The 10,840-nt window shown below is 45.7% G+C and overlaps 1 protein-coding gene across 5 annotated transcripts in view; it reads left to right on the forward strand.

Annotated features, from left to right (window-relative positions):
- Nucleotides 1-1,219, forward strand: part of THOC5 (THO complex 5) — a 41,785-nt gene extending 40,566 nt beyond the window's left edge. For all 5 annotated transcript variants that reach the window (XM_009217052.2, XM_009217055.2, XM_009217053.2 and 2 more), the window contains one exon: nt 1,028-1,219. In XM_009217052.2, the coding sequence (XP_009215316.1) occupies nt 1,028-1,091 (64 nt within the window). In that variant the 3' untranslated portion in view covers nt 1,092-1,219. The remainder of the gene's footprint in view (nt 1-1,027) is intronic.
- The last annotated feature ends 9,621 nt before the right edge of the window (nt 1,220-10,840 follow it).

The following is a 10,840-nucleotide window of genomic DNA, read 5'->3' on the forward strand; positions in this document are numbered from 1 at the left end:
CCACTGGCCTGGTTCATTGTGTTGTCTCATAATAACGAGTTCCAGCTCTGAGTGGCTGCTGGGAGGCGGAGCTGGTGGCCAGATGCTGGCACCTTCTAGGACTTGCTCTCCCTAGAGGGCTTGTGTGAGACCTCAGCTCTTCCCACCTGCCCAGCCCACTTTAACACATTTCCAGGGTGGGAACTCACATGGCCGGCATTTATTTCCACTTCTCCAATGGTTCCCAAAGGACCCATTTCTTTTTCTTTTTCTTTTTTTTTTTTGAGACGGAGTCTCACTCTGTCACCCAGGCTGGAGTGTAGTAGCATGATCTCGGCTCACTGCAACCTCCGCCTCCCGGCCAAAGGACCCCATTCTTGAAGGGCTTTGTTGTGTCTCCAGGCTGAGCTCCTCTGTCCACATTCTGAGAAGGTGCTCCTTCAGTGACTCAGATCCAGTTAACTCTATGGCTGGTAGATGTGAGAGGCAAGGCTCTCCGGCCAGGATGCAGAGTGCTGGCATGGGCAGCAAGAGACCTGAGGCCAGGAGTTCCACCAGCCTGGCCAACATGGCGAAACCTAAACTAAACCTCAACCTAAACCCAGGCGTGGTGGTGCATGCCTGTAATCCCAGCTACTTGGGAGGCTGAGGCACGAAAATCCCTTGAACCCAGGAGGCAGGGGTTGCAGTGAGCTGAGATCGTGCCACTGCATTCCAGCCTGAGCGATACAGAGACTCCATCTCAAAAAAAAAAAAAAAAAAAAGGAACAATCCTAAAAAGTGAGGGCGCCCAAAGCTATGTCTCTGAAGTGCCACTGTCAGTGAGGGCCTTTCCAAGTTTGTGTTCACTCATTAGCAAGCACAAAAAGACATTTTTACAAAAATAGTATCTCACCTTATATGTTGTTCTGCTGTATGCTTTTCTCGCAACATTCTGTGTCATATAACTCTGCCTCTTTTTTTTTTTTCCCTTGTGTGAATGAACCATAATTTATTTTATCAGCCTGGAAGGTGTGTTACTAACTACTCCGTTCTCCTATTTCTCTAGGGGTCCCAGCAGGATGAAGCCATTTAAATACAACCATCCTCAGGGATTCTTCAGCCATCGCTGACCTCCCGCCCAGCCTGTTGTTTCCCCCAAGGCCTCACCCTGAGTACTGGGCTTCTGCTTTCTGCTGTGGCCCACATGTGACTCTTGATATTCTCTAAAGACACCAGCCGATTAAAAAGCGTCACCTGACCAGTGGCCTTTGTCTGTGGTTCCTTGCTGGGTGGCTTTGCAGTCTGGAAGGGCAGGTGGGAGCTGTGGCGCAGTGTGAAAAAGCATTTGTAGAGAGACTTTTTCTCAGCAGCCAAGAAAAGCAGAGTGGAAAAAGATTCCAATTCTGCAGAGAGATGCTCACCTCTTGTCTACGCACACCCTATTTCTGCTTTGGGGAGTGAGGTCCTCATGATCTTGGTATTTATTATCCCAGGTTCCTGCTGTTAAGAGGTGGTAGGAGAAGCCAAAGGCAGCAGAGCACAAAAAGCAAAAGCTGTTCCCGCCCCACCTGCTCTTCCCATTATCCCTGTCAGGGTTGCCGATGGACAAATTGTCTCTGATAGTTGGCTGTTATAAATGCCTGACAGTGCAATGTAAACAGAAGACAAATTCAGTTGATCCTTGAACAACTCAGGGATTAGGGGCACCGTAACACCCCCTGCCCTGCACAGTTGAAAAATCTGTGTATAACTTTTGACTCCCTAAAAACTAATAGCCTGCTGTTGACCAGTAATATGCTATTAGTAGTTACTTACTGCTAACATAGTACGTATTTTCAATATATATTTTGTATCTTGTACACTGTATTCTTGTAATAGAGTAAACTAGAGGAAAGAAAATGTTATTAGGAAAGTCGTAAGGGAGCCTGGGCGAAGTGACTCAAGTCTGTAATCTCAGCGCTTTAGGAGGCCGAGACGGGTGGATCACTTGAGGTCAGGAGTTTGAGACCAGCCTGGCCAACATGGTGAAACCCTGTCTCTGCTAAAAACACGAAAATTAGCCAAGCGTGGTGGTGCATGCCTGTAGTCCCAGCTACTCAAGAGGCTGAAGCAGAATTACTTGAACCTATGAGGCAGAGGTTGCAGTAAGCCAAGATCACGCTACTGTGCTCGAGCTTGGGCAACAGAGTAAGACTCCGTCTCAAAAATAAAAAAATAAGAAAGCCATAAGGAAGGAAATATATATCTACTAGTAAGTGGAAGTGGATCACCATAAAGGTCTTCACATCCTGTCTCAGGGTTGAATAGTCTAAGGAAGAGGAGGGGTTGGTCTTGGTGTCTCAAGGATGGCAGAGGCAGAAAAGGTGGAGGAGGTGGAGGCAGAGGCAGGCACCACTGTTATTTTATTGAACAAAATCTGTGCAGGGGCTCATGACTGTAATCCTAGTACTTTGGGAGGCTAAGGCAGGAGGATCCCTTGAGGCTAGCAGTTCAGGTCCAGCCTGAACAACGTAGTGAGACCCTGTCTACAAAAAATTTAAAAATTAGCCAGGTGTGGTGGTATCCACCAATAGTCCCAGTTGCTCAGAAGGCTGAGGTGGGCAGATGACTCGAGTCCAGGAGTCAAGGTCATAGTGAGCTATTCATTGTGCCTGTACTGTACTCTAGCCTGGGAAACAATGCAAGACCCTATCTCTAAAAAATAAAAATAAAAAAAAGAAATCTGCATATAAAGACCCACAGAGTCCAAACTGTTGTTCAGAGATCAACTGTACTTCACAGAGAGTAATTCTAAGTCTTACAGGATTTCATGGAGTTGGCGAGAGTGGTGTTGGAGAATCAATCACATACAGAGATACAGGACAGTGAGACCAGGTAACATTTGAGGAAAATATATATTTTTTTAAATTGAGACAGGGTCTTGCTCTGTTGTCCAGGCTGGAGTGCAGTGGCATGAACACAGCTCACTGCAGCCTCAACCTCTCCTGGACTCAAGTGATCCTCCTGCCTCAGCCTCCCAAGTAGCTGGGACCACAGGCGTGTGTCACCATGCCTGGCTAATTTTTAAATTTTTTGTAGAGGCGGGATCCCAGTAGTTTTCCCAGGCTGGTCTCAAACTCCTGGGCTCAAATGATCTTCCCACCTAGGCCTCCCAAAGTGCTAGAATTATAGACATGAGCCACCACGCCTGGCCTGAGTAGAGTCTTTATGGTAATGACAAAAGTGCCTCAAAATATAATGGTTTGATTCTCAAAGGATTAAGAGAAGTCTTGGGAAGATAGGTAACAACCTTTAAAATGTTCATAAAATTACCTCGTTTATAATACTGCAAGTCAAAGTAAAGGATGGCATAGACTATTCTTGGACAGTTTTGTCAAAAAGTGTATCTTGACCCCCACCATCAGTACTCCATTCTTTATTCATTTTAAAAAATAAGATGGGCCGGGCGCAGTGGCTCACACCTGTAATATCAGCACTTTGGGATGCAGTGGGCAGATGACCTGAGGTCAGGAGTTCAAGACCAGCCTGGTCAACATGGTGAAACCCCATCTACTAAAAATACAAAAATTAGCTGGGCATGGTGGTGCACACCTGTAATCCCAACTACTCGGGAGGCTGAGGCAGGAGAATTGCTTGAATCCCCGAGGCGGAGGTTGCACTGAGCTGAGATTGTGCCACTGCACTCCAGCCTGGACAACAGAGCAAGACTCCATTTTGGGGGAAAAAAAAAGATGTAGAAATGTAAAAATTTTTGAGAATTAGTACGTAGTTGCAGAGATAAAGTTTGCTAACTCCAAGAGGAAACACATTTTATTTTTTGTGATGTCCTGATGGAACTTTTTGTCCCTCCACGACATGCTGTTAAGCTTGGTCCCCATCATAAGCATATTCCCCCAAGTGGACTTTTACTTTTTTTCTTTGGATAATGCAGACCTACAGTATAAAAGCTATTCCTCCAGGTCTCTCTGCCGATCACTGAGTATCCCAGGGATAAGGATTTTCAGAGGAAGAGCTAAGTAATAAATTCCTTCCCCTACCAGGGCCCTTCATTTTACGGATGAAAACCTAAGCCTTGCTGGGCATGGTGGCTTGTGCCTATAATCCAAGCCATTCAGAAAGCTGAGGCAGGAGAATTGCTTGAGCCCAGGAGTTCAAGACCAGCCTGGGTAATATAGTGAGTCCCCATTTGGAAAAAAAGAAGAAACCTGAGCCTAGCGAGGAGAAGAGAATGATACCTTCGATGGCTGATAAATCACCACCACTACCGTCAGTCCACATCAGTCCTTTGAATTCCAAAGGCAGGTACTCTCTAGCTCAGAGGTCCTCGAACTTCAGCCCGTGTGGGAGTCACCCATCCCAGCACCTGATGAGAAACACAGACACTCAAGTCTCATTCCAAATATTCTGACTCAGTTGACCTGAGATGCGCCAAGGAAGTGTATTTTTTTTATTTTTATTTTTTGAGCCTTGCTCTGTCGCCCAGGCTGGAGTGCAGTGGCACGATGTCAGCTCACTGCAACCTCCACCTCCTGGGTTCAAGTGATTCTCCTGCCTCAGCCTCCCAAGAGCTGGGATTACAAGTGTGTGGCTAATTTTGTATTTTTAGTAGAGACAGGGTTTCACCGTGTTGGCCAGGCTGGTCTCAAACTCCTGACCTCAGGTGATCCACCCACCTTGGCCTCCCAAAGTGCTGGGATTACAGGCGTGAGCCACCCCGCCCAGCCAGGAAGTGTATTTTTAACCAAGATTCCCAGGTATAGACTGCCCTGGTCTCTTTATGGAAGACACTGTACTTTCTTCCCTTCCCTTCCCTTCGCTTTCCTCATTTTTCTTGATGACTCTACAGGGCCAGATTCTCTGAGCAGCTCTCTTTCTTCTCCAGTCTTCTGCACCTTGGATAGCAGCATGAGCATCTGGGTGCTTTTTTTTTTTTTTTTTTTTTTTGAGATGGAGTCTCGCTCTGTTGCCCAGGCTGGAGTGCAGTGGCACGATATTGGCTCACTGCAACCTCCGCCTCCCAGGTTCACGCAATTCTCCTGCCTCAGCCTTCTGAGTAGCTGAGATTACAGGCGCCCATCACCATGCCTGGCTAATTTTTTATATTTTTAGTAGAGATGGGGTTTCACCATGTTAGCCAGGATGGTGTCAATCTCCTTACCTCGTAATTCACCTGCCTCGGCCTCCCAAAGTGCTGGGATTACAGGTGTGAGCCACCGTGCCCGGCGAGGTGCTTCTTTCTCTCCACATAGCGAGATCTCCTTGTCTTTTCCCTGACCTACTTGCCTGGGACTTTTTCCCAGGTGGCATCCCCCTGGTCTGTCCACCTTCAGGCCTTGTGTCTCACCGCCTGTGCTGAATAAGATTGAAATAGAGCCTAAAAATAGTTTCTTTAATAGCCCCCGCATTGCAGCCTGCACTTCTTTGTTCTTGGCTGGAAGGCAGCCAAACTGACTCAGCACAAAAGCTCATCTCCAGAAGCCAGGACAAGATTTCAAAGAGGGCTTGTGAGGGCTGGGAAGAGGCTTTGCTGCTTAGACAGGGGATATCAGAGCCTGTCACCCTCCAGAAGAGATTTTCCCTTTCCAGAGAAGCAGGCTGAACAAAAGAATCCCTTGGCTTTAAGGAGGATTTTAAAACAAGCGAGAAGCCCGGTCAGTCCCTCCTCTGTGGGCTACTTAGCCATTCATGCCCAGGGTGGGCAGATTAGGGGGAGAGGGACTGGCGTGGGAAGACCTAGAAGCTTCCTCCTCAGCTGGAATTGTCCATGGACTTTTGGCAGATTATATTCTGGGGCATATCGCAGACCGCAGCCCATCTGTCGCTCTCTTGTACCTGGGACTCAGCCTGTGTTGCTCGCCTTTGTTTCTTTTTTGTTTTTTTTCCTTGACAGTGTTTTTAAAACTTTTTTTTTTTTTTCTTTTGTAGAGACAAAGTCTCACTATGTTGCTCAGGCTAGTCTTGAATTCCTGGCCTCAAGCAATCTTTCCACCTCGGCCTCTCAAAGTGCTAGGATTACAGGCGTGAACCCACCATGTCAGGCCTATTCCTTGCCTTTTTAAAGCTGCCATCCACATTCCTGATTTATCGGTGTCTTCTAGTCTCTCCCTTATTTTCTTCCCAGCTTACCCCTTACTATTTTCTTTGCAAATAACTCCACAGACCCTTTTCATAAACTTGAGGGTGTTCTTGCTGATCACTCCGCAAAGCTAAGCAAAACCCTATCCCTAGGAGGGAGCAGGGCTGCCAGACTTCCAAAGGAACTTCGTCCCTGTCAGTGTAGCCAACTCTCCTTTCTATGGTGTTCAGCGGTGTCTCTGATGAGAATAGGCATTAAGCATCTATTTTGTGCTAATCACATTTTTACATTCACTGTCCTATTTTTACATTCACTGTCCTATTTAAATGCAACTTAGTGTGTATTTTGCCTCCTTGGTTAAATTTATCCCTAGGTATTTTATTCTTTTGGTACTATTATAAATAGAATTGTTTTCTTAATTTCTTTTTCTGATAGTTCATTGGTGAGTAGACGTACAATTGTTCTTTGTGTGCTGACTTTGTCCCCTGCTGCTTTACTGAATTCATTTATTAACTCTAGTAATTAAAACAAACTTTTCTGCCAGTCTGGGTAATATAGTGAAGCCCTGTCTATACTAAAATAAGATTTAAAAATTAGCCAGGTGTAGTGGCACATAACTGTAGTCCCAGCTACTCAAGAGGCTAAGGCAGGAGGATCACATGAGCCCAGAAGTTAGAGGCTACAGTGAGCTATGATCACACAACTTCACTCCAGTCTTAGGGAAAAAGTCTCAAAATAAATAAATAAATAAATAAAGTTTATTGTGGATTATTTGGGATTTTCTATATATGTGATAATGTCATTTACAAATAGAGATAGTTCTATTTCTTCCTTTCCAATTTGGATGCCTTTTCTTTTTCTTGCCTAATTTCTCTGGCTAGGACTGCCAGTACTGTGTTGAATACAATTGTGGAAGTGGGCATCTCTGTCTTGTTCCTGATCTTAGGGGAAAAGCTTTCAGCCTTTCACCATTGGTTTTTTGTTTTTTGTTTTAGATACAGGGTTTTGCTCTGTCACCCAGGCTGGAGTACAGTGGCGCAATCAGAGCTTACTGCAGCCTTGAACTCCAGGGCTCAAGCGATTCTCCTACCTCAGCCTCCCACATACCTGGGAATACAGGTGCAAGCCACTGTGCCCAGCTCCCCTTCATTCTTTAAGGTAGTGTATTACATTAATCGATTTTCTTTTCTTTTCTTTTTTTTTTTTTTTGAGACAGACTCTCACTGTGTCACTCAAGCTGGAGTGCAGTGGTGCAGTCTTGGCTCACTGCAACCTCTGTCTCCCAGGTTCAAGCGATTCTCCTGCTTCAGCCTCCCACATACCTGGGAATACAGGTGCAAGCCATCGTGCCCAGCTCCCCTTCATTCTTTAAGGTAGTATATTACATTAATTGATTTTCTTTTCTTTTCCTTTTTCTTTTTTCTTTTTTTTTTTTGAGACTGCTTCAGCTCTCCCGACTCAAGCTGGGACTACAATGGTGCAGTCTTGCCCCACTGCATGCTCTGGCTAATTTTTGCTTTTTTTTTTTTTTTTTAAGTAGAGATGGGGTTTTACCATGCTGCCCAGGCTGGTCTCAAACTCCTAATCTCAAGTGAACCTCTCGCCTCGGCCTCCCATGGTGCGGGGATTACAGGCATGAGCCACCGTGTCCAGCCTGTATTTATTTATTTATTTATTTATTTTTGAGACAGAGTTTCTCTCTTGTTGTCCAGGCTGGAGTGTAATGGTGTGACCTCGGCTCACTGCAACCTCCACCTCCTGGGTTCAAGCGATTCTCCTGCCTCAGCCTCCCAAGTAGCTGGGATTACAGGCATGTGCCACCACACTTGGCTAATTTTTGTATTTTTAATAGAGACGGGGTTTCACCATGTTGGCCAGGCTGGTCTCCAACTCCTGAGCTTGTGATCTGCCTAACTTGGCCTCCCAAAGTGCTGAGATTACAGGCATGAGCCACCACCCCTGCTCTGATCTTTTAAATATGGTGTTGGATCAGATTTGCCTAGTACTTTGTTGGCGATTTTTGCATCTGTATTTATAAAATATATTGATCTATAGTTTTCTTGTGGTGTCTTTTTATGGCTCTGGTATTTGGGTAACACACAGGCCTCATAGAATGAGTTAAGGAAGTGTTTCCTCCAAGTTTTTGGAAGCCTTTGAGAAGGACTGGTATAAATTTTCCTCTAAATGTTTGGTAGATTTCACCAGTGAAGCCATCTGGACCTGAACTTTTCTTTGTGGGTAGTTTTAAAATTAGTACCTTAATCTCTTTATTTATGATAGATCTATTCAGATTTTCTTATTTTTCTTTTATTTATTTATTTATTTTGAGACAAAGTCTCGCTCTGTCACCCAGGCTGGAGCACAGTGGTGCGATCTCGGTTCACTGCAAGCTCCGCCTCCCAGGTTCACGCCATTCTCCTGCCTCAGCCTCCTGAGTAGCTGGGACTACAGGCGCCTGCCACCACACCCAGCTACTTTTTTTTTTGTATTTTTAGTAGAAACGGGGTTTCACCATGTTAGCCAGATAGTCTCCGTCTCCTGACCTCGTGATCCACCCACCTCAGCCTCCCAAAGTGCTGGGATTACAGGCGTGAGCCACTGTGCCCGGCCTATTTATTTATTTTTGAGATGCAGTCTTGTTCTGTCACCCAGACTGGAAGGCAGTGGCACGATCTCGGCTCACTGCAACCTCCGCCTCCTGGGTTCAAGCAATTCTCCTGCCTCAGCCTCCTGAGTAGCTGGGATTACAGACATGTTCCACCACGCCTGGGTAATTTTTGTATTTTTTTAGTAGAGATGGGGTTTCACCATGTCAGCCAGGCTGGTCTCGAACTCCCGACCTGAGGTGATCTACCTGCTTCGGCCTCCCAAAGTTCTGGGATTACAGGCATGAGCCACTGCACCTGGCCAGATTTTCTCACTTGTCTTGAGTCAGTTTCAGTAGTTTTTATATTTCTAGGAATGTATGCATTTAATCTAAATTATTGAATCAGTAGACATACAGTTGTTCACAGTATTGCCTTATAATTCCTTTTATTTCTGTAAGGTTGGCATTAATGCCTTCTTTTATTCTTGATTTTAGTAATTTGAGTCTTATCTTAGTCAGTCTAGCTAAAGGTTTGTCAATTTTGTTGGTCTTTTTTTTTTTTTGAGACGGAGTCTCACTCTGTCGCCCAGGTTGGAGTGCAGTGGCCGGATCTCAGCTCACTGCAAGCTCCGCCTCCCGGGTTTATGCCATTCTCCCGCCTCAGCCTCCCGAGTAGCTAGGACTACAGGCGCCCGCCACCTCGCCCGGCTAGTTTTTTGTATTTTTAGTAGAGACGGGGTTTCACCATGTTAGCCAGGATGGTCTTGATCTCCTGACCTCATGATCCACCCGTCTCGGCCTCCCAAAGTGCTGGGATTACAGGCTTGAGCCACCACACCCAGCCTATTTTATTAATTTTTAATTTATCTCTTAGAGACAAAGTTTTACTGTCACCCAGGCTGGAGTAGAGTGGTAGCAATCATAGCTCACTGTAACCTTGAACTCCTGGGCTCAAGCAATCCTTCTGCCTCAGCCTCCCAAGTAGCTACAACTACAGGCATGCACCACTATGCCCAGTAGTTTGGGTTTTTTTTGTTTTGTTTTGTTTTGGTTAAATTTTTGGTAGACAGGGGCTTTGTTGCCCAGGCTGGATTCAAACTCCTGGCCTCACACAATCCTCCTGCCTCGGCTTCCCAAAGTGCTTGGATTACAGGCACTTGCCCATTGGAGCCATTATAGAGGAAGCCTATCACAAAAGCCAATATTGAGGAAAACAGACCTGACAGCCAAGAAGTGACTGAGTCCAGTGACTTCACTTCAGCCCTTGAATGTTGCCATTAGGTTTTGTCACATGCAATATTCTGACATGTGCTAGAATGGCTGCCCAAATTTTAGGTGGAACAATTCATCCCCATTTGCCCAGGACTTCCCTGGTTTTAACACTAAAAGTCCTATATCTTGGGAAATTCCTATATCCCAGGTGAATTGGAACAGCTGACACCTGACATAGCAGTCATTTGATGACCAAAATTAAACCAATGCAGCTTGCTCAGGACTCTGTGGCATGGTACAACAGAAAACATGGACTCTGGAGTTAAGGTTTGGGTTCAAATTCTAGCACTATCATTTACTAGCTGTGTGGCTCTGGGCAACTCACCTCACCTGTTTTCTCACCATTAAAATAGGCATCAGAATCTCTGTGTTGAAAAATGCCCATATGGATTGGAGAGAATTTATGTAAAAACATGATTATCTCTGCCATGCTTCGTGGCTCACACCTGTAATCCCAGCACTTTGGGAGGCTGAGGTGGGTGGATCACCTGAGGTCAGCCTGGCCAACATGGTGAAACCCCATCTCTACTAAAAATACAAAAATTAGCCAGGCGTGGTGGCACGCACCTGTAGTCCCAGCTACTCGGGAGGCTGAGGCAGGAGAACTGCTTGATCCCAGGAGGCGGAGGTTGCAGTGAGCCGAGATCGTGCCACTGCACTCCAGCCTAGGCGACAGAGCAAGACTGTCTCAAAACAAAAACAAAAACAAAGCATGGTTATCTCAACAAATGGTACTTGTCATCATTATAAGTATTTTGAGGTTCTCAACCAACTGTAACTTTTTTCAGACAAGATACATGGGAATTTCCTGGGTCTTGGATCCCAGTTGGATATTCAGATGCTGTACTATGTGCCAGGGCCTGTGGAGGTCTGTCTGATTTCCCTAGGGAAGAGATGCTCAGAAAATTAATGCTTAGGTTTTCATCGAGTCCTTGGGCATGTTT

Source organism: Papio anubis, chromosome 16 (assembly GCF_008728515.1).
Source record: "Papio anubis isolate 15944 chromosome 16, Panubis1.0, whole genome shotgun sequence".
NCBI classification, from domain to species: Eukaryota; Metazoa; Chordata; class Mammalia; order Primates; family Cercopithecidae; genus Papio; species Papio anubis.